This window comes from Oncorhynchus keta, chromosome 8, assembly GCF_023373465.1.
Source record: "Oncorhynchus keta strain PuntledgeMale-10-30-2019 chromosome 8, Oket_V2, whole genome shotgun sequence".
NCBI lineage: Eukaryota > Metazoa > Chordata > Actinopteri > Salmoniformes > Salmonidae > Oncorhynchus > Oncorhynchus keta.
The window spans coordinates 17,978,518-18,003,206 of record NC_068428.1 but is presented as its reverse complement, the minus strand read 5'-3'; the positions used below and the strand labels follow the sequence as shown (position 1 = coordinate 18,003,206).

The 24,689-nt window shown below is 44.8% G+C and overlaps 1 protein-coding gene across 1 annotated transcript in view; it reads left to right on the top strand.

The window, feature by feature from the left end:
* The window catches only part of LOC118386917 (transcription factor HIVEP2-like), a 34,858-nt gene extending 10,522 nt beyond the window's left edge, over positions 1-24,336 (top strand). Inside the window, exons 2-8 of the mRNA XM_035774920.2 lie at positions 9,419-9,487; positions 9,591-14,708; positions 14,961-15,112; positions 17,573-17,748; positions 18,229-18,330; positions 18,769-19,700; positions 22,770-24,336. Coding sequence (XP_035630813.1) covers positions 9,831-14,708; positions 14,961-15,112; positions 17,573-17,748; positions 18,229-18,330; positions 18,769-19,700; positions 22,770-23,597 — 7,068 coding nt within the window. The 5' untranslated portion in view covers positions 9,419-9,487; positions 9,591-9,830 and the 3' untranslated portion in view covers positions 23,598-24,336. The remainder of the gene's footprint in view (positions 1-9,418; positions 9,488-9,590; positions 14,709-14,960; positions 15,113-17,572; positions 17,749-18,228; positions 18,331-18,768; positions 19,701-22,769) is intronic.
* Positions 24,337-24,689: the final 353 nt, after the last annotated feature.

The following is a 24,689-nucleotide window of genomic DNA, read 5'->3' as shown; positions in this document are numbered from 1 at the left end:
AGTATGCTATGCCCAGTGAACGCCTCAGCTTAAGGAGTAGTATGCTATGCCTAGTGAACGCCTCAGCTTAAGGAGTAGTATGCTATGCCCAGTGAACGCCTCAGCTTAAGGAGTAGTATGCTATGCCCAGTGAACGCCTCAGCTTAAGGAGTAGTATGCTATGCCTAGTGAACGCCTCAGCTTAAGGAGTAGTATGCTATGCCCAGTGAACGCCTCAGCTTAAGGAGTAGTATGCTATGACTAGTGAACGCCTCAGCTTAAGGAGTAGTATGCTATGCCCAGTGAACGCCTCAGCTTAAGGAGTAGTATGCTATGCCCAGTGAACGCCTCAGCTTAAGGAGTAGTATGCTATGCCCAGTGAACGCCTCAGCTTAAGGAGTAGTATGCTATGCCTAGTGAACGCCTCAGCTTAAGGAGTAGTATGCTATGCCTAGTGAACGCCTCAGCTTAAGGAGTAGTATGCTATGCCCAGTGAACGCCTCAGCTTAAGGAGTAGTATGCTATGCCCAGTGAACGCCTCAGCTTAAGGAGTAGTATGCTATGCCTAGTGAACGCCTCAGCTTAAGGAGTAGTATGCTATGCCCAGTGAACGCCTCAGCTTAAGGAGTAGTATGCTATGCCCAGTGAACGCCTCAGCTTAAGGAGTAGTATGCTATGCCCAGTGAACGCCTCAGCTTAAGGAGTAGTATGCTATGCCTAGTGAACGCCTCAGCTTAAGGAGTAGTATGCTATGCCCAGTGAACGCCTCAGCTTAAGGAGTAGTATGCTATGCCCAGTGAACGCCTCAGCTTAAGGAGTAGTATGCTATGCCCAGTGAACGCCTCAGCTTAAGGAGTAGTATGCTATGCCTAGTGAACGCCTCAGCTTAAGGAGTAGTATGCTATGCCCAGTGAACGCCTCAGCTTAAGGAGTAGTATGCTATGCCCAGTGAACGCCTCAGCTTAAGGAGTAGTATGCTATGCCTAGTGAACGCCTCAGCTTAAGGAGTAGTATGCTATGCCTAGTGAACGCCTCAGCTTAAGGTGTGGTTTGCTATGCCTAGTGAACGCCTCAGCTTAAGGAGTAGTATGCTATGCCTAGTGAACGCCTCAGCTTAAGGAGTAGTATGCTATGCCTAGTGAACGCCTCAGCTTAAGGAGTAGTATGCTATGCCTAGTGAACGCCTCAGCTTAAGGAGTAGTATGCTATGCCCAGTGAACGCCTCAGCTTAAGGAGTAGTATGCTATGCCTAGTGAACGCCTCAGCTTAAGGAGTAGTATGCTATGCCCAGTGAACGCCTCAGCTTAAGGAGTAGTATGCTATGCCTAGTGAACGCCTCAGCTTAAGGAGTAGTATGCTATGCCCAGTGAACGCCTCAGCTTAAGGAGTAGTATGCTATGCCCAGTGAACGCCTCAGCTTAAGGAGTAGTATGCTATGCCTAGTGAACGCCTCAGCTTAAGGAGTAGTATGCTATGCCTAGTGAACGCCTCAGCTTAAGGAGTAGTATGCTATGCCCAGTGAACGCCTCAGCTTAAGGAGTAGTATGCTATGCCTAGTGAACGCCTCAGCTTAAGGAGTAGTATGCTATGCCTAGTGAACGCCTCAGCTTAAGGTGTGGTTTGCTATGCCTAGTGAACGCCTCAGCTTAAGGAGTAGTATGCTATGCCCAGTGAACGCCTCAGCTTAAGGAGTAGTATGCTATGCCTAGTGAACGCCTCAGCTTAAGGAGTAGTATGCTATGCCTAGTGAACGCCTCAGCTTAAGGAGTAGTATGCTATGCCTAGTGAACGCCTCAGCTTAAGGTGTGGTTTGCTATGCCTAGTGAATGCCTCAGCTTAAGGAGTAGTATGCTATGCCTAGTGAACACCCGTCTTCCCACTTGAGCTCTCACACCGACGGCGAGAAGAGGTGGCCGAGCAGAGCGACCGACCAACCACCTAGCTGAGTTGTGCAACCAGCTCCTTTCATAATTTCAATTCATCAGCATGGTAACCCTGCTGCATGGCATTCAGGCTTGTTCTTCCCACACAGGAACTGTCACCCACACGTCCTCACCTCACCCTGTCTCAATGAGGCTGTAGCCAAGGCCTCTCACCCACGCAGAGCCCAACTCTCTCTTTTCACTACTCACTACACACACACCAACCATGTTAAAAATACCACCTCCCATCTTATGCCTAGCTGTACCTCATACTTTCTGCTTGAAATGTAGACATGAGTATGACAGGATGTATGACTGGATGTATGACAGGATGTATGACAGGATGTATGACAGGATGTATGACAGGATGTATGACTGGATGTATGACAGGATGTATGACAGGATGTATGACTGGATGTATGACAGGATGTATGACTGGATGTATGACTGGATGTATGACAGGATGTATGACAGGATGTATGACAGGATGTATGACAGGATGTATGACTGGATGTATGACAGGATGTATGACAGGATGCATGACAGGATGTATGACAGGATGTATGACAGGATGTATGACTGGATGTATGACAGGATGTATGACTGGATGTATGACTGGATGTATGACAGGATGTATGACAGGATGTATGACTGGATGTATGACAGGATGTATGACAGGATGTATGACTGGATGTATGACTGGATGTATGACTGGATGTATGACAGGATGTATGACAGGATGTATGACTGGATGTATGACAGGATGTATGACAGGATGTATGACAGGATGTATGACAGGATGTATGACTGGATGTATGACAGGATGTATGACTGGATGTATGACAGGATGTATGACAGGATGTATGACAGGATGTATGACTGGATGTATGACAGGATGTATGACTGGATGTATGACTGGATGTATGACAGGATGTATGACAGGATGTATGACTGGATGTATGACAGGATGTATGACAGGATGTATGACTGGATGTATGACAGGATGTATGACTGGATGTATGACAGGATGTATGACAGGATGTATGACAGGATGTATGACAGGATGTATGACAGGATGTATGACTGGATGTATGACAGGATGTATGACAGGATGTATGACAGGATGTATGACTGGATGTATGACAGGATGTATGACTGGATGTATGACAGGATGTATGACTGGATGTATGACTGGATGTATGACAGGATTTATGACAGGATGTATGACAGGATGTATGACAGGATGTATGACTATCAAGATATGATTCTTGTCTGAATCATGTGCCTTGTAGTTTTACCAATACTGGTCTTTACATTTCTCATGTGTTGCTGGAGTTTGTCCCAAAACGAAATATCCATCCCATCATGCCATACGCATTGCACATACACTTACCATTCTATAAATGTGTATGATGCACTACATTGTAGTTGTCATTTTAGTATTGCTCTGTGAGGGCACTGGCTCTTCTGACCACCTTGACCTGGTTTGAGCAATGGATGGTCTCTCTCTCTCCCCCCTCTCTCAACCTGTTGCGTGTTGTCTCTCCACAGTCTCCAGACTGCAGTATCTCCCGGCTGCAGTCTCTCCCAGCTCCAGGCAGTGCTTCATCTTTGGGCTCCTAATGAGGAGTCAATATGACACTCCCGGGGGCTGACTTGCGAACGGACTGGGTGATGCATCCACAGAACCTGCTTACAGGGGATAAAATCACACCACAAAACCTGCTGGCTGTGCAAATGGTGAATCTCTCAGGCTGTCAAGACGCAAACTATTGGTGGTATAAGTCCGAAGATGAAAATAGTTATTTCTGGGATTTCAATAAGATTCAGGAATATTTTCTGGGTGTATATTTATTGCATATTATTTTGTTTTTATTCCATTCTATTCATATTTTACAATATGTGTATTTTTTTATACATGATACAGACTGGAAAAGACAAACAAGCTACTTTTGTTGCCCATGTTACATTGAGAGGCACAGATGAACCTGCAACTGAATAGAGTAGAGAAGTGTGTCATGACTGCAGAATTAATTCATTTCACTCAGTCCTTTCAGTAGTCCCAAAAAATATGTTGTGTATTCTGTGCATGCAGTCCATTTGAGAACAGAGGGATTCTTCAACATTGCATTGTGAATAACTCCCTGACACAGTTCAGGTGAAAGGCGCGTTGATCCAGACGCCCCTAAAACACATAATACTTTATTGTAGGAGCCTTGCTTCAATCTATTTTCACAACCCTTTCAGATTTTCCCCTAGCTAGCCAGTTGATAAAGCCAGTTGGAGCTTTTAACGTTGCTTCCATCCCCAATGAGCTGGAATAGCTGGAACAAAGACCCCAGCAAACTGACCCAGCTCCCCTCTCATTCCCACTGTAAGGGAAGACACAGAGAAAGGTATAAAACTTGTATGCAGATATGTGTGTGTTTCTAACAAACAAACACAGATAAATAAACAAGGGTCTCGGTTGGGGGTCTCATTAGGCCCCCTGAGGCTGAGGCACTGACCATGATGCACTTCTAGGCAGGAGTTTGTTACCATAAACTCTGTAATTACTGAATGGAAACAATTAGCAATGATTTGAATTATTCAGAGTCTGCCCTGGAAAGTACAAGAAACTGTGCCGGTTTCCGTTCAGGGAAATAAGAAACGGCCTGTGTGTGTGTGTGTGTGTGTGTGTGTGTGTGTGTGTGTGTGTGTGTGTGTGTGTGTGTGTGTGTGTGTGTGTGTGTGTGTGTGTGTGTGTGTGTGTGTGTGTGTGTGTGTGTGTCTGCCTACATCGCTGCTGTGAACGTGATGTCACCAGGAGGACAAACAAAAGGGGTAACCGGAGCTTTGAAAACACACTGGCGGATGTGTCACGGTCAACCCCACAGACAGGCCACTGAATTAGGCCACTGTGCTGATCGAATGGCCCTGTGGTTTAGGAGATACCCAAAACACACAGGCGGCTACCCATGCGACTGGCCTTTGTTTCTACAGGAATTACTCAGGTATAATTGCAGATGTCAATTTGCTTAGACCAACAGAACCGTGTGTACTACCTACCCTCTGTAATAGAGATGGAACTGAAACTAGATGAGGTTGATTTAATTACCTTCAACTGTTTATTGGAGTGACTATGTAACACTGATAGGTCTAAAACATCAGTCGATAATAGCAGTGTCAAAGACTATGACTCCAAATATTTAAAGAACATAGTTTGGCAATGGAGATATTTTCCAGGTCTGTTTTTAAAATTTTTATTCCAACAATTGTATTTATTTATTTAAAGTGCTCGTGTCCTGCAAATAACTTTTGGTTGGACAGTGAGAGATATGGCGTCATGGTTCATTTTTAACTTCAGATGTTGTTATTTTATGGGAAAGGAAAACGGGATTCACTCTATTCTTTATTTCAGTGTTGAAAGGAATTCCAAGCACTTCAAATTGGTATGTGGCATCTTGGCTGTCCAAATGCTTTAAGGATAACTACACATCACTCATTGTCACACAAAATAACAAAACATTTTCTAATCCTCTCTCTTGAATCTGCCAGCCCAAAAACGCTTAAATACCTAATCCCTGCATTGGAAAGAGGATGTATTTTGATTGAGTGAAAGGGCCTCTTTAAGGTTTGCTCTTTCCCCAGTCACAATGGAGATGTGCGTCAGTGTGTAGGGCCTGGTACGGCCCCAGGCTACCAGCTTATCCCCCACTCCCCATAGATCTCCAGCCAGAAACCAGAACTAGGCCCGAGGTGGGCAGAGGCCCTCTATCACCGTAACGTTCTCCCCATGAAAAGAGAGCCCAAATAAAGAAGCTAACATGGCTTATACCCACACTTTATGTATACCTCTGGGGAGGAGGGGGATGATGGAGATATATGTACTGTAATGCTTGGGGCGGGGGGGAGTAACTTACTGTGGGGGGGTGGTGCTGGTCCGTCAGTTTTTGGCGGTGGGGCCTCCTATCAGATGAACCACTGTTAGACTATGGAGATGTTACATAAAATGCTTGAATCATCCAGTGGAGTGTGTCTGTTTATATCTTTGAGAATGTGGTCCGTCTCTATAGAGCGAGGTGTCCCTAGCACACTCTGCCTCTGTGTGTCCCACGCACACTTCCTCCAGGTACTCCACTTAAAAATGATGCCAAAGAATATTCCCACCCACGCTCAGTCAGAAAAAAGGACGGCGTTTTAGTTAGGATGAAAACACTTTATATAACCCATTCAATAGTCTTTCTTTGACTTGAACAATGATAACCTTATGCAACACGGCAGAGAATAATTCATTAATGGTTTTAGGCAGATGCCTACTGAACTGTATGTCCTAAAAGAAAGATTTTAGAGAACTTCGGGCACCATGGTAGCGGATCTGTACTAATAACAAGAGATACTAGACAGATGGATTCATAGAAGGAGATGCGCCCAAACATGGAGGGGGGAGAAGGGAAGAGGAGAGGGGTGCACCAACCTGGCCACCATTAAGTGTGATATATGAAACTGACTCCAGCTTAGAAAGATGGCTCTTTTCCACTCAGTGATAGGTTTTCTCTGGCTTCATAAGGCTCATCAGATGACACTTTTTCACAAAATACGGAGTGCGTATTGTGTGAATAGGCTAGGATGAGTTATTATTCCTCTCAGAATGTTTCTCTCTGTAACTACGGTATTTTTACAAAGCTGACAATCGAGAACATTTCATGAGGTTGGTATGCAACACCTGTTGATACAGGTGTGTTGCAATTGATACTGCATTCTGTATCTTCCAATCTCTCTAAACATAGCAACATCTGGCTGTGTTTTCACATACACTTTTGGCTTTGGGTTTAATTGAAACATGTACATGTACAGTTTTTTTTAACAGGATCGCAGGTGGTATTTATCGTTGGTCAATAAGAAAGGATATCTGGCCGGTACCAAACCTCCATCCAACCACTTATTCTGAGCGCCTATGACTTTGTTCTGTTGTTTGCACACATTCTTTTTGTGTAACAGCACGGAAGAAAACAAAAACCGACGAGAAGTTCATGTTTCAGGTGCTAAAAATACCAGTGTTTTCGACTGGGATATTTTTATCTCTCACATTGGCCTCAAGACACCCGTGTCACCTAGCTTCCATGCTCCTACCCCAGTAGCGCCAGAGCAAAGGGGCCTTGTGTGTGTGTGTGTGTGTGTGTGTGTGTGTGTGTGTGTGTGTGTGTGTGTGTGTGTGTGTGTGTGTGTGTGTGTGTGTGTGTGTGTGTGTGTGTGTGTGTGTGTGTGTGTGTGTGTGTGTGTGTGTGTGTGTGTGTGTGTGTGTGTGTGTGTGTGTGTGTGTGTGTGTGTGTGTGTGTCGCAATCAGAGAGAAAAAATGAAATCAAGAAAATCACGGCAGAGACTTACATGTTCAGCGTGTTAGTCTCAGACACTGGATTCATTCTATATTCAAGTGTTGGTGTGGTTTCTGTACGTTAGCACTCTGAAATAGAATCACAAACGAATGCAAGTTTATTTGTAGCTTCTGTGTTCACTAGGCATTGCAGTATGTGTATGTATAGAAAGTAAACATCAGAGGCCAGCGAAAAGAAAAATGCTAGTGCTTGTAGTTCCTTTACGACTTGCCCTTTGGACGCCCACGCACATATGATGTCTTACGTCACCTCCATTTGGCCGGCTATTTGTACTTTTTTGTGTCTTTTTAGGAACTGCGTGGGCCGAGTTGTTACTGATGACTCACTGTAAGCACGAGGGGGTGGGTGGCCCAATCACACTCATTCGAAATATTTTAACCTCAATCTAGTTTAGCACTGTATTCCTTGTACTGCATGCAACTGTACATGAGAATATACAGTTGAAGTCGGAAGTTTAGGTTGGAGTCATTAAAACTTGTTTTTCAACCTCTCCGTAAATGTCTTGTTAATAAACTATAGTTTTGGCAAGTCGGTTAGGACATTACTTTGTGCATGACACAAGTAATTTTTCCAACAATTGTTTACAGACAGATTATTTCACTGTATCACAATTCCAGTGGGTCAGAAGTTTACATACACTTGTTGACTGTGCCTTTAAACAGCTTGGAAAATTCCAGAAAATTATGTCATGGCTTTAGAAGCTTCTGATAGGCTAACTGACATCATTTGAGTCAATTGGAGGTGTACCTGTGGATGTATTTCAAGGCCTACCTTCAAACTCAGTGCCTCTTTGTTTGACATCATGGGAAAATCAGAAGAAATCATCCAAGACCCCAGGAAAGAAAATTGTAGACCTCCACAAGTCTGGTTCATCCTTGGGAGCAATTTCCAAACGCCTGAAGGTACCACGTCCATCTGTACAGACAATAGTACGCAAGAAGGAACACCATGGGACCACGCAGCGGTCATACCACTCAGGAAGGAGACGCCTTCTGTCTCCTAGAGATGAACGCACTTTGGTGCGAAAAGTGAAAATCAATCGCAGAGCAACAGCAAAGGTCCTTGTGAAGATGCTGGAGGAAACGGGTACAAAAGTATCAATATCCAGAGTAAAACGAGTCCTATATCGACATAACGTGAAAGGCCGCTCCGCAAGGAAGAAGCCACTGCTCCAAAACCACCATAAAAAAAGCCAGACTACGGCTTTCAACTGCACATGTGAACAAAGATCGTACTCTTTGTAGCAATGTCCTGTGCTCTGATGAAACAAAAATACAACTGTTTGGCCAAAATGACCATCGTTATGTTTGGAGGAAAAAGGGGGAGGCTTGCAAGCCAAAGAACTCCATCCCAACCGTGAAGCACGGGGGTGGCAGCATCATGTTGTGGGGGTGCTTTGCTGCAAGAGGAAGGAAAATTATGTGGATATATTGAATCAACATCTCAAGACATCAGTCAGGAAGTTAAAGCTTGGTTGTAAATGGGTCTTCCAAATGGACAATGACCCCAAGCATACTTCCAAAGTTGTGGCAAAATGGCTTGAGGACAGCAAATTCTAGGTATTGAAGTGGCCATCACAAGGCCCTGACCTCAATCCTATAGAAAATGTGTGGGCAGAACTGAAAAAGGGTGTGCGAACGAGGAGGACTACAAACCTGACTCAGTTACACAAGCTCTGTCAGGAGAATGGGCCAAAATTCACCCAACTTGTTTTGGGAAGCTTGTGGAAGGCGACCCAAAACGTTTGACCCAAGTTAAACAATATAAAGGCAATGCTACCAAATACTAATTGAGTGTATGTGAACTTCTGACCCACTGGGAATGTGATGAAAGAAATAAAAGCTGAAATAAATAATTCTCTCTGCAATTATTCTGACATTTCACATTCTTAAAATAAAGTGTTGATCTTATCTGACCTATGACAGGAAACTTTTACAAGGATTAAATGTCAGGAATTGTGAAAAACTGAGTTTAAATGTATTTGGCAAAGTTTAATGTAAGCTTTCGACTTCAACTGTAGATGACTGAACTGCGATTCATTTTTTGAAAATGGAGGAAATCATAGAGGCATAAGTTATTAACTGACTTCACAGTAAATGCTTTGTTTCAATCATTGAATTGTTTCCCTCTCCTCTCTCCAGGTCGTACATAAAGATTCTCTTGGAAGTTATAAAAGGAGGGATATCACCAAAACCTTTTTTTTCAGACTGGTAAGTGTTCAGTAATAGATATTTTATACCGAATCATGATTTTTAAAACCACGTTTTGTTTCACAGTACATGGAATTTATTAATGTTCTGTTTGAATTTTCAGATCCCTCAAATGTCTTGATACATTTAATAAACAAAAAGAAAATTGAAGGGCTGATGCAAATTTGCAAGTTTACAGTATGCTTGACAGAAAGAAAGTGTTCTGATGCCCACTATAGAGGATCTTTGTGACTCAAATGTAGAACAACCCAAAACGACTTCAGCAATGGAAGGCCCCTTCATTTGAGAACTACAGCATCTGACATTTGACCTTTGAGAAACCCAAAGGAAGTATAGTTGGACAATGGAGCCACATGAATCCGCTTCTGGTGAAAAATCCACCAAGGAGCCACGGGAGAAGCTACAAAGGAAATGGGTCTCCGAGCCCTCAGCTGTCACAAAAAGAAGCACTTTCGCTGACCCGGAGGGAAAAAGGCACTCGCATCGCGAAAGCCTGCAAAGTGGTGCCAGTGGCAGCAATATTACTGGCTCAGCACAAAAGTATGGCTCTGGGAAGATGTTATCAACTGCAATGGGTCAGCCGCATCAAGACAGTCAATACACACAGGCTTTCCCCCGTACTTACTCCTACCAGTTACCACAACAGTACCCACAGCAGCCCATGCAAGAGCGCTTCCTGTCCGGAGCCAAGCCACAGCCTGGTCTGGAGGCCCATGCCTGGCCTTTCGCTGGACAGCTCCCATCCGACGACATATTCCCTGGACACTCCCGTGCCCATGGAGTTTTCTCTCGTCAGAAATCTCCCAGTTTACCCAGTTCTTTTGGCCAGTATTCCAAATCAGGGCCGGAGCTGCCAGAGGAGGGATACAAGAAGGAGCAGAAACCCAAGAAGCCAGGAAAGTACATCTGCCACTACTGTGGAAGGGCTTGTGCGAAACCCAGCGTGCTGAAGAAGCACATTCGTTCACACACTGGGGAACGCCCCTACCCTTGTGTCCCCTGCGGGTTCTCCTTTAAAACCAAGAGTAATTTGTACAAACACCGAAAATCTCATGCCCATGCCATCAAAGCAGGACTAGTCCCATTCTCCGAACTGGCAGCTTCACGCACAGACATGGATCAAGCGTCCTCAGTGGGAGAGACAGATGTACACTCAGACGGTGAACAGAGCACGGACACCGACGAGGAAACGGCAGAGGTCTCTATGTTTATGGACAAAGTCAGCCCCATCCCCCAGATATCATTTGAAATGGACAAAAGCACAATGGAGAAGGGTGGGGAGCCGGCATATGCTGACTCAGCTGAGGAACTAGCTATGGCATCCATGAAAGTGCCTATCCTAATTGTCCCAAAACAAGGGATCCCACCAACAGCAATGGAGTGCCCCCCATTCATGGAACTCAAGGCTTCTCACATCAGCTCCCAGGTGAGCCGCGTGGATGACTCTCCTACTATAAAACAGAGACTGGCTCTGAAACTGACAGATAGGAAGGGATCACAGGACTCAGACCAGCAGTCCCAGCAGTCCCTGAACCTTCTGAGTCCACACAGCAAAGGCAGCACAGATTCTGGCTACTTCTCTCTTTCAGAGAGTGCGGAGCAACAAATCAGCCCTCCCAACACAAACGCAAAGTCCTACGAGGAGATCATGTTTGGTCGGACTTGGTATTACAAACCTAACTCTCCTAGATCGAGACAATCCATTGCAGTAGGCATGGCCACTGTTGGCCAAGACACTAACCTAATCATGGGGAAGATATCTGAAGATCATATATTCTTCCGTAATGATAACAGTGAAGCGCATCTACTAGCAGGTGTTGACCCTAAGCAGTACCCCACAAGCCCTTGCCAAAGCAACACAGGTCTATTAGAGGCTCCTGATTCAGGGCCACTCATTAGGAGTAACTCAATGCCAACATCCTCCCCGACCAACCTCAACGTCCCACCGGGGATAAGAGTCAGCCACTCCTTCGACGAGATGATGACCTCTGATGATGTCTTCTACCCGGGTGCTGCCGGTCTTAGGAGGCTTAGGAGACAGGCAGCTTTTGAGCATTCAGCACATGAAGGGCATGGCGAATCTGAAACCTATGGACACATTCTCAAGAACACAGCCCCATTTGTGGTTTTAAAGCTAGGGGAGCGTAGTCCTGTGGTGCCAGAGCATACAACATACAGCCCTTATGGTACTAAAGTGGGAATGACAGAGATTGCCACTCGTAAACGCAGGAAGGAAAAGAGTGTAGGGGACGAGGAGGATGGCCCAGGCCAGTATGACAGTAGTGGCTCAGTAGATATGGTTGGGGATTATGATTCAAAACAAGGTAGTCAAATAGGTTCAAGGGCAACACCTACTGGGAAAGGATCCATAGGATCCATGTACAATGCACATAGCCAATCAGACAGTTTTGAAACATGCTGTAGTAGTATGTGCTCAGAGGATGTAGTGCTCGTCCCAGACTCTGACAGAAAGGCAACTGGCAACGTTATCTCTGTTATTCAGCACACAAACTCACTCAGTAGGCCAAACTCCTTCGAGAAGTCAGAGTCCTTTGAGCACCCAGCCTACCTGCAAGACAAATCCTCTAGCCAATATTCAGAGCAGTCAGATACAGAAAACACAGAAGATGTGCAGAGCCCGGACTCTATCCTGAGGTCTGAGAGCATGGAGCAGCAGAGCGACAGTGATTTAGCTTCACCCAACCAGCCCTGTCCCATGCCCCCCAAACTGGTGCGGCAGCCTAACATCCAAGTGCCTGAGATCAGGGTGACGGAGGAGCCAGATAAACCTGAGAAAGAGCCTGATGTACCGACCAAGGAGCCGGAGAAGCACGTTGAAGAATTCCAGTGGCCCCAGAGGAGTGAGACACTGTCCCAGCTCCCTACGGAGAAGCTGCCTCCTAAAAAGAAACGTCTGCGTTTGGCAGACTTGGAGCACTCCTCTGGGGATTCCAGCTTTGAGTCCTGCACCAGCCTGTCCAGGAGCCCCAGCCAGGAAAGCAACCTGTCCCACAGCTCCAACTTCTCTATGTCCTTTGACAAGGAAGAAAACCTGAAGTCTGTGTCACCAACCAAGCAGGATGACTTTGGCAAGCAGTCTGAGTACAGTGGCAACTCTCTCACCATCCCCGGCCATCACCAGCAGAGGGAGATGCGACGATCCTCATCCGAACAGGCTCCCTGTGCTCTGGCCACCGAGATCCCAGAGATCCGTAGCAAGTCCTTTGACTATGGCAGTCTCTCAACATTATCCAGACAGGGAGAGATTTACTCCAGTGCATCAGCCATGAAAGAACGGAGAAGGGGCTACCTAGTAAGGCAGGCATCCCTTAGCGTTTACCCTGAGACAGTGGTGCATGATCAAGGTGGTCTCGAAATGACCATCAAGCAAGAGCACTCAGACCATGGACCTTTATCTTGGCAGAGCCCCCCATCCTCTCAAGGTTCTCATGGTGCATCAGCCAGCGAAGTAGCAAGACCCAAGAGAGGGTCACCTTATCATCTTCTGCAACAGAGAATTAGTGAGGACAGCCAGGAAGACCCAACACTGTTCCAGAAGTCATCTTGTCTGCCAAGTCAACAGTCATCAGAGGTAGAGCATCCAAGTCATGAGCTCATCAGCCAGGAAGCCATGCAATACTCCTCACTCCAGAGCAGCTTGGCTTCACTGCCTTTCCTGCCATTTCAGCCCGGCCTGTTCTGGCATCCGGAGTCAACACAGAGACACAAGCAACATCTGGCTTTCCAGCCACACCAGTTACAGAAACTACATATCAGACAGCCTAGTATACCGCACATGCTCCAGAAATCCCACCCACCTCATCATCAGCTACAGCAGATCCAGGAGCAGTGTGACATTAAGGCTGACGGTGCTATCAGTCAGAACTACCAGTATCCCTCCAGAGTCTCCCCCCAGGCCCAGCATTACAGCTCTCCACCGTCTAAAGTGGCCCTCACCGAGAGTAAAATGCTCCTGCAACAGGTCCAGCCAATCTTCGCCACTCAGAATGCAGGATCACAGCCATCACTCCCAGGTATGCTAATCCCCGTTAGGATACAGACTCACGTGCCATCTTACGGAAGTGTTATGTACACAAGTGTTTCACAGCTCATAACTAACCACAGCCAGAGCGCTTATTCAGCAAGAGTCATATGCTCAGAGAATGCATCATCCAATTCACTCACAGGCGGCAGTGTTTCAAAGCACGGAGGTTGCTTCAACTTATCTAAGATCCTTGGTCAGCCTGAGGGAGCTCCACGTTATCCACTCTGGAAAGTTCCCGATCTGAACACTGAACATGGGAGACTAAACACGGGAATTCCGCTGTCGTTGACATCGAGAACCATCTCCACCACGGATGCGTCCTCCAGTATCGGGGCGAGCAAGCGGATGTTATCACCAGCCAGTAGCCTGGAACTCTTTATAGAGACCAAACAGCAGAAACGGGTCAAGGAGGAGAAGATGTACGGGCAGATTGTAAAAGAGCTGAGCGCTGTCGAGCTGAGTGCTTCGAAGGACAGCGTCAAGTTACCAAAGCATGCACCTCTAAAGAGTGAGGGTTCAATGGACGATCAGGAGAGGATGTCCTCCTCCCCACCAGCAGACTTCCCTTCCACCCAAATCCCACTGCGTTCCAACGCACCTCACATACCCGATGTGCCACCAGCTGACAGCTTCACTCCCCCTCTGCAAATTGTGATGGACACCCCTGGGGGCAGAGAGTCCCCAGAGGAGCTGGATGTTGACGACTCCTTCACCCCAGAGGCTAGCTCCAGCCCACAGTCCATGGTCTCCTCCAGTGACAGTCCAGAGGAGGCCAAGCCACCCATGGGCAGCAAGATCCCTGTCAACATGCTGGTGCAGCTGGCTGCCAATCAGAGTGGGGGCACTGCTGGAAGCACTCTGCTGCTCACAGATCTGGCAGACGTTCAGCAGTTCTTTCAGTTCCCCAGTCTTCGCACGGCAACCAGTGTCAGTTGGTGCTTCCTGAATTACACCAAGCCAAACAACGCTCAGACGACTCCCCTGACTTCTGTCTACGGCTCCTGGTGTGTCAGCTCCTACAACCCCAACCCTCTCAGCCTCAGCACCAAGGCTACTCTGGCCCTGCTCCGATCCAAGCAGAGGAAGAACACAGAAACCTACACGATGGCTGCTATGTATCAACCTGGAACTGGAAAACTTGTGTCCTCTCTTGCTTGGAAGCAGAAGTTTGAGCAGGTAATCAACACATCACATTTGCCTCTTGTTCACAATTTACTACATTTACATTTACTAAATAAGCATTACAGATTTCATAACTCACATGTAAGTTTTAGAAAGTTTGAAATCCCCTACAATATTATAAAGCAATCTTAGGTACAGTAAATTGTTATTTTTGAGCCGACATTTCATTACATCTGCCATCAAGTGTTTTTGTCTATTTGCGAGGATTTAACTTAACTTAGTGTACTGCATGTTTTCCATTTGCAGATGAAGCCAGAGCTCATGCAGCTAGATGTGAGCAAATATGGGAAGAAAATCAAGGGGCTGAGCTCCAGGGATCGAATCAAGGAGGACCATGGAGAGAAGGAGGCCTCCTTAAAGCAGGCTGAGCCCACTCGCATCAGAATCTTTGAAGGAGGGTATGTCAAGATGGCTGCCATTAGCCATTAAAATGTAATTGAAAGCCTTTTGATATCAGTGTGGAACCTTCTGGAGACGGCTGCTTAAATTGTTATATTGTTGTGACTTCTATACAAAATGTACAGGTTTGTATAGAAATAATCAGCACTTAAATATTAAATATTTTGTGGTTAAGTTGGATTTAATGCCTGGTGGCTGAAACCACTTCTTCATGGCCTATGTTATATGAGAATGATAAAACAATTACTGTGGTAACTGAAATGTAGCTATTACATGATTTTGTCAAATTACTGCTTTTCATGGACTTGGAGGCTTTTCCCGCAGAAATAGGATGTATACACTGCATTCAGAATGTATTCAGACCCCTTGACTTTTTCCATATTTTGTTACGTTACAGCCTTATTCTAAAATCTAATTTAAATACATTTTCTCATCAATTTACACACGATTACACACGGTGTTACACACAATGAGGTTTCACACAATTTACACATAATGACAAAGCAAAAACAAATATATTAAAATACTAAACTGAAATATCATATTTACATAAGTATTCAGACCCTTTACTCAGTATTTTGTTGAAGCACCTTTGGCAGCGATTACAGCCTCGAGTCTTCTTGGGTATACAGTCTTGTGTACAGACTGTACAGCAGTACAGTCTTGGCACATCTGTATTTGGGGAGTTTCTGCCATTCTTCCCTGCAGATCCTCTCAAGCTCTGTCAGGTTGGATGGGGAAAGTCGCTGCACAGATGTTTTCAGGTTTTTCCAGAGATGGGCGATCGGGTTCAAGTCCGGGCTCTAGCTGGGCCACTCAAGGACAATCAGAGACTTGTTCCGGAGCCTGCGTTGTCTTGGCTGTGTGCTTAGGGTTGTTGTCCTGTTGGAAGGTGAACCGTCACCCAAGTCTGTAGTCCTGAGCACTCTGGAGCAGGTTTTCATCAAAGATCTCTCGATACTTTGCTCCGTTCATCTTTCCCTCGATCCTGACTAGTCTCCCAGTCCCTGCCACTGAATAACATCCCCACAGAATGATGCTTCCACCACCGTACTTCACCGTAGGGATGGTGCCAGGTTTCCTCCAGATGTGACACTTGGCTTTGAGGCCAAAAAGTTAAATATTGGTTTCATCAGACTAGAGTATATTGTTTCTCATGGTTTGAGAGTATTTAGGTGCTGTTTGGCAAACTTAAAGCGGGCTGTCATGTGCCTTTTACTGAGGAGTGGCTTCCGTCTGGTCACTACCATAAAGGCCTGATTGGTGGAGTGCTGCAGATATGGTTGTCCTTCTGGAAGGTTCTCCCATCTCCACAGAGGAACTCTGGAGCTCTTTCAGAGTGACCATTGGGTTCACCTCCCTGACCAAGGTCCTTCTCCCCTGATTGCTCAGTTTGACTGTACGGCCAGCTCTAGGAAGATTCTTGGTGGTTCCAAACTTCTTCCATTTAAGAATGATGACGGCCACTGTGTTCTTGGGGACCTTCAATGCTGCAGACATTTTATTTGGTACCCTTCCCCAGATCTGTGCCTCAGCACAGTCCTGTCTCGCAGCTCCACGAAAATTCCTCTGATCTCATGGCTTGATTTTTGCTCTGATATGCACTGTCAACTGTGGGACCTCCTATAGACAGGTGTATGCCTTTCGAAATCATGTCCAATCAATTGGATTTACCACAGCTGGACTCCAATCAAGTTGTAGAAAAATCTCATGGATGGTCAATGGAAACAGGATGCACCTGAGCTCAATTTCGAGTCTCATAGCAAAGGGTTTGAATACTTATGTAAATAAGGTTTTTCTGTTTTTATTTTTCCATACATTTGCATAAATATCTAAAAACCTGTTTTCGCTTTGTCATTATGTGTAGATTAATGATGAAAAATAAGGCTGTAAAGTAGAAATGTGGAAAATGTCAAGGGGTCTGAATACTTTCCGAATGCACAGTATATTTATAAAGCAGAATGTATTTTTCAGATGGCTTTTAATTGTGGTTGAAAGGTGTTACTAGCATAGGCTACTGTTTTTATGGAAATACAGTAGAGCATAGTTTTGTTGTTTAACTGCCGTGATTATTGACTACTGTCCGTGAGGCTTCGGTTAACCTATTTACTTTGGTTCAAGCGATAAATAGATTTCCAAAGAATTTTTTTAATCATTTTTTTTCTTCTAATTACAATAACATACGGTGTCTTGACTATCCCTTTGAAGATATTACCATATACAGTTAGATTTTTTCTTTATATAATTCAATTTCAGAAACGAGAACAGCTGTAAAAATGTCTGACCAATACCCAGTTGAATCTGGCACCGGAATTATTTTCTCTGAGCAGTTGCAGGCTAACTTTCCCAATGTAAAGTTAGCTGTTTGATGTATTTGATATTTGCTCCCTTAACACATGCTTCGATATACTCAAAACCCTCCAATAATGTTGAATAATCTGATCTTGTTATGATTTCAGGTACAAATCCAATGAAGACTATGTTTACGTGAGGGGCAGAGGAAGAGGGAAGTACATCTGTGAAGAGTGTGGGATCCGCTGTAAGAAGCCAAGCATGCTGAAGAAACATATCCGCACACACACCGATGTCCGGCCGTATGTCTGCAAGTTCTGCAACTTTGCTTTTAAAACCAAAGGTGGGTTTCCTTCTTCCATTTCATATAACCACATGTATGCAAATGTACACCTTTCTTCTCAAGCACTTTAACCTGATAGTTCAAACAAAAAACAGTGATCACATTGGAAAAGGATTTATGTACAGCATTGTGTTAGAAGGGTGGCAAGGGTAACTCTCTCTCTCTCTCTCTCTCTCTCTCTCTCTCTCTCTCTCTCTCACTCTCTCTCTCTCTCTCTCTCTCTCTCTCTCTCTCTCTCTGTAACTCTCTCTCTGTAACTCTCTCTCTGTCTCTCTCTCTCTCTCTCTCTCTCTCTGTAACTCTCTAACTCTCTCTCTCTCTCTCTCTCTCTGTAACTCTCTCTCTCTCTCTCTCTCTCTCTCTCTCTCTCTCTCTCTCTCTCTCTCTGCTGCAGTGGAGTGTTGATGAGTGAATTGAAAGGCCAGGCGGCCTATTCTGCTTCCAGTAAGACATTTTAAAAGTCGTAAACTCTTGTTTCAGGAAACCTGACAAAACACATGAAGTCGAAAGCCCACATGAAGAAGTGCTTGGAGCTCGGGGTGTCAGTGACATCTGTGGAGGATGCGGACGCCGAAGAAGCTGGTATGAATCAGACAGACTTACTGAGCATATTTTATAGAAATGAGCCAATATTTGATCAATACTGGGCCCTGTATGTTGCACTGGTGCGGTTCTTGAGGAACAATTATTGTAATGCAAAACAGGAACCGCCTCTGTCAGGTTTCTGTAAATTGACCAACTTTAAAGATACACAGTTCACATTTTCCCTGCTTGTATCCCATCATTTGGCATAAAGTGGGAAAGAACACCAGTGACCCATTCAATCCAAAATAAGTAAATTGCAGTTGCTGTAAAAGATTTGTAAACGCCTAAATAGAAAAGCACTACTGTGTTTGTATGTCTCATTTCCTGCACTAAATTCAGTTTATTTGTCTTGCAGAACAAAGTAGGCTACTGTTACTGCATTTGCATAGGGTTTGACTGGATCAACGGTTGGATAAACCATATGTTTCTTTTTAGACAATGTCGAGGATGGCCAGAGGGAGACTGGGAAGATGTCAGGCATCACGGCAGACCACCAGTTCTCAGACGCCGATGATTCTGATGGTGGCGAGGATGACGGGGATGAGGTGGATGATGATGAAGATGATGACGACGATTATGATGGCGAATCCACGCCGAAGACTCGCTCCAGAAGCACCAGCCCTCAGCCCTATGGCATACCATCTCTGTCCGTCACGGACTCTCAGGGCGCCTGCTCCTCAGACCTGCTGGGCCACTGCTCCAAACCACCCCTCTTCAGCTACTTCACCAGCCTGCCCAGCATTCAGATCACCCAGCTCATGGTGCCCAGTGAGGGTGCAGGCCAGGGCCAGATGACAGAGTACCAGCAGCTGCTTCAGGGCGCCCTGGGGGAGGACTATAAGAGCAGGCTAGATGTACCCAGCTCCATGGACGAGGACTTTGGCCTTTCCCCAGCTCACAGCTCCTCATCATTCGACCTGTCCCTGTCTCGCCTCTCTTCCCCAGGCCTGGAGTCCTCCCCTCTCCGAGAGCCATCCCCCACCTCCACTTCACGCAAGTACCTCTTCCCCCGACGGGACCTGTCCCCCCATGGCCGCCTGTCACCCCACAGAGAGGTGTCCCCTCTCAGGCACCACTCCCCCAAGAGGGATATCTCCTTCAGAAGGGACCTCTCGCCCCGCAGGGACCTTTCCCCCAGGAGTCACATCTCACCCCTGTCCCACGCCGGACGCCCTATGTCACCGGGCAGAGAACTGGTGGGCAGGAGGGAGCTGTCTCCACGGAGTCGCCACCGCGGCATGATCAGACCTGTCTCCCCCAGGAGGGGCATGCACCATCACAGTGCCCCCTGGAGTCTGGGCCAGCACCTACACTCAGAGATGGTGCCAATGGGCCAGCGTAGCAGAAGCCACTCAGAGATGGAGACAGTAAGTGTTCCAGAATGTATTCAACTGTTCTATTCTATTATATAAACATTGCACATCAGCCTTCATGAACAGCTCCTTACTGGCATAATATACACTGAGTATACCAAACATTAGGAACACATTCATAATATTGAGTTGCACCCCCCCCACACCTTTTGCCCTCAGAACAGCCTCAGTTCGTCGGGGCATGGACTCTACAAGGTGTTGAAAGCGTTCCACAGGGACCTGTCCCCCCATGTTGACTCCAATGCTTCCCACAGTTGTGTCAAGTTGGCTGGATGTCCTTTGGGTGGTTGACCATTCTTGATACACACGGGAAACTATTGAGCGTTAAAAAAAACAGCAGCATTGCAGTTCTTGACACAAACCGGTGCTCCCATTCAAAGGCAAAACAGCATGATCATAACACAGGTGCACCTTGTGCTGGGGACAATAAAGGCCACTCTAAAATGTGCAGTTTTGTCACACAACACAGTCCCACAGATGTCTCAAGTTTTGAGGGAGTGTGAAATAGGCATGTTGACTGCAGGAATGTCCACCTGAGCTGTTGCCAGAGAATTTAAGGTTAATTTCTCTACCATAAGCAGCCTCCAACGTCATTTTAGAGAATTTGTCAGTACTTCCAACCGGCCTCAAAACCGCAGACCATGTGTAACCTCTCCAGCCTCAGACTTCCACATCCGGCTTCTTTACCTGTGGGATCGTCTGAGACCAGCCACCTGGATTACTGATGAAACTGAGGAGTATTTCTGTCTGTAATAAAGCCCTTTTGTGGGGAAAAACTCATTCTGATTTGCTGGGACTGGCTTCCCAGTGGGTGGGCCTGGCCCCTAAATGCGTGGGCCTATGCCATCCCAGGTCCACCCATGGATGCGCCCCTGCCCAGTCATGTGAAATCCATAGATTGTGGCCTAACTTATTTATTTCAATTGACTGATATCCTTATATGAACTGTAACAGAGTAAAATTGTTGAAATTGTTATATGTTGAGTTTACATTTTTGTTCAGTGTATTATTAGTGCCTGCTTTTATAGGATGATAAATGGAGAGTCTAACTTAAAGTTATAGTACAATGGAACCGGGCAGGCCCACTATAGAGTGCTCTTACAGTCTCTGCGGTCGTTTCTATTTATATATGTGGCAAATTAAGAATCCCTGGGGAAAGGGGAAAAATGCAGTATTCTTGCACTGTGGAGTCATTCTTGACTTCTCCCCACCATCTGGTTGGTTTCCGTGGTAGTGAGGGATAAAAAGATAAGCCAGCCGTAGCCATAATGTACTGTAAGCTTGGCTCATCACTCAGTGGTTAGTAACTGTTTTTTTTTCTTTCTTAAGATTCTTTTTAAATCCGGACAGTTTAAATGAAGCGTGAAATGGAGCCTGCTTCAGCTGTATAATATATAGATTTTTTAATATTCATATTTGACTTCTTTTTAGCTGGTAATAGTTTTGTTGTATTTGAGCTGATTTTTCCTACCATCTCAAGATCCATTAAAATCCAAAGTAACACTTCATTTGGATAGTCCATCTGTAGAAGCTCCACAGATTATCAGTAACCTTTCAACTACATGTGTACTAACCCTAACCCTAGCCCTTATCCTAATGCTAAACTTAACCCTAACCTTAACCCTTACCCTAATCCATATTTTAAAACTAACCTTAACCATAACCAGCATTTGCTTATCAACCGATAGTTTGTTGATAGTATGAAGAAGCACAGGGCAGAGTTCTATTTCCAATTACATACAATTCCTAAAAAGGATAGGCGATGTACATTGAATGTAAATAAATGTTGTTTCATGCATTTGCCTATTTTCATACAGTGCATTTGGAAAAAATTCCGACCCATTGACTTTTACCACATTTTGTCAAATTACAGCAGTATTCTAAAATGGATAAAATTGTTTGTTTTTTTACCTCCTCAATCTACACACAATAGAATAATAGTGAAGACATCAAAACGATGAAATAAAACATATGGAATCATTTAGTATCCAAAAGAGTGTTAACAAATCAAAATACATGTTATATTTGAAAGTATCCACCCTTTGCCTTGATGACCGCTTTGCACTCTCTTGGCCCTTGAAACCTGTTTCTGCTTTGTCATTGTGTGTAGATGGATGAGGATTATTTTGTATTGAATCCATTTTTGAATAAGTCTGTAAGGTAACAAAATGTGGAAAGCCTGTTACTTGCAGAGGGAGCATTACACAATGGGCATTAAATTACTCGTTTTTTTTATATCACTGGACTGATGGTTCGATTTTGTATCAGTTATTAAGAAATATATATTTTTTCAACATTAAAATGCACCATGCATTATGTGGGTTGAATGCTGTAACAGCACAGAATAAAACAATGAATAAAGTCCCATGAGGGTAGTGACTGCCCATTACTGCCTATCACTTATTAACCATTATTTATTAACATTACTTCACTTTAATAAATATTTCAAATGTTGCGTATATTACGTTTATTTTATTTGATGAATTTATTATGTATTTAAGTTAATAATTATTTGACTAATTCTCACCTTGCGAGCAAAACATTTTAGTGGCCCCCCTCATGACAGTGAAGAGAGACATTTTTTGTTTAAATGTTCATTTCTTGCAATTCTACATATTTTGCCACAGGGCGGAGAGAAGATTTTACAATTTTATAACTAATTTCATGCAATTCTACTCATTTTGCCATGGGGTGGAGAGAATTGTTTGTTTTTTTACAGCTAATTACCTGCAATTCTACACATTTTGCCATAGGTTGGAGGCAAATGTACGTTTTTTATATGATAACTGATGATCAATGGGACCCACCCCGTTTGGAACACTGACAAGTAATAATAATAATAAAAACATTATACAATAAAAATATGTTATTGGGGGATTGCTCAATCTGATTGGGTGGGCCTGGCTCCCCAGTGGGTGTGTCTGCGCCCACCAGTGCCTACGCCCCTGACTTAAATTGAGAAAATGCGTAGTACTTTCTGCATATTCTATAGTCGAAGATCCACAGACCCTATTTATCTTTGGCCACTATATTTTGTACTGAATTCATCTTGTATTGTTTCAGGATCAGAGGAAGGGTTCCCCTCCCCACAGCAGCCAGGAGTCCACACGGCCACACCAGGGCCTGTTCAGCCACCTCCCCCTGCACTCCCAGCAGCAGGTCCGCATCCCCTTCCCCATGATCCCTATCGGGGGCATCCAGATGGTGCACTCCGTGGCCACCTCAGTCACCGGACTGGCCCACCCTGCCCGCCTTCCTCTGCAGAAGAGCACGTCCGAGGAGTCTAGCACCAGTGACGTGTCCTTCCCGCTGGCCAGGGGGTCCACCAGGTCCACCGATTCGCCCCAGTGCCATGAAAGAATGGAGAGGACCCCGGTTCCTTCCTCCGGCCCGTCCTTACCCAGGTCAGGAAGTCGCCGGGACAGCGCAGACATGCCTGACAACAAGGACAATCAGCAGCAGGAGGAGAGCATACAGACATGTACCAAAGCTATCGCCTCTCTCCGCATCGCTACGGAACATGACACTCTGGAGAAAGGCGTGGTGGCGTGCTCTTTAGAGCCCCACCAGAGACGCCGCTCCCCGCTGCCTCACCCCTGCCATCCCCCTCACCCCATCCCTCAGGAGAGCGCTCCCAGCAGGATTCAGCACTTTAGTGGCCTAGAGGTTAGGCAGACCCCGGCCGGCCGCTCGGCCTCCCCTCTCCCCCTACCCTCCAGCTCCAGCTCAGAGACCTCCCTGCCGGCCACATCAAAGGGCCCGGCGGGTCCCGCGGCAGGGCCAGGCCACCATGTCAAGGAGAGGTCACCAGGTCGACAGGGCCCAGGGGAAAGGGCAGCAAGCACAAAAAGAGGTAAAGATATATCAAAGGACTCCACAGAGAACAGGTGAACGATGTTTGAAAAGGGAGGGACGTGCAACGTAAAGACATCAACCCATACTATTGCACACACACAACACAAGAACACAGAGAGACAGACATTCAAACACACACACACACGCAAACACAAGCAAATTAAGTAGATACTCTGCAGTTTCAATGTATGTGTATAGCATGCCTTTTATAACCTGGTTTGCTATTTTGACAATGTATTTCTTATTTAAAGTTTCAGAGAATATACATACAGTATATGTTAACTTATCCATGAGCCTGACCAAATTGCTTATGGACTCCAGTCTGGTACTTTTAAATGTACAAATGTGTGTGCCTTTTCTTTACTTTCTGCTTATATTCTTATAAGCATATTAAGCAGGAAGAGATGTAAATATATAAAGTTTATCAGCTTTGTAATAAATGCAATTTCCCGTCTTTTTTGGACACTTGGGTCTGAATGATGTGAAGTATCAATATATGTAAGGTTGCACTAAAACATATTTTTATATGAGTGAAATTAAATGGCTTTTGTGTACAGCAGCAATTCTATAATACTATTTATTGTATCATGTTTTATAAATTGTACATTTTTCTTAATGTTGTGTATGCCTTTTCTATGTAAAGCATGGGTTTTGCTATGGCATAATTAGAGCAAAAAATATGTACACTGTAAAATGGCTTTATATGTTAGTGAATACACTTTACTTGGAAGTATATACATATAATAAAATTTACAAGAATATATACTTATTGTATAAATATATATATATATATTCTATATATATTTTATATATATTCTATATATATATATATATATATATATATATATATATATATATATATATATATATATATATATGCACTTACATTTTGGATTGACACCCACATACAGTATGGTAGTTAGTTCTAAATGCTTGTACCTTTTTCTCTCCTGCTGGATTGGCTACACTAGTTGTGATTTTGTCATTTTTTTACAGAAAAGTAGAACTTATAATTTTTTTGTTCAACATGTGCACTTATGCATTTTCTTTCTTTTTGTTGTTGTTCATCGCTTACTGAAGTAGTAGTGAAATATTAAAAATAGTTTGATCTTCTGTGAATCATGTTGC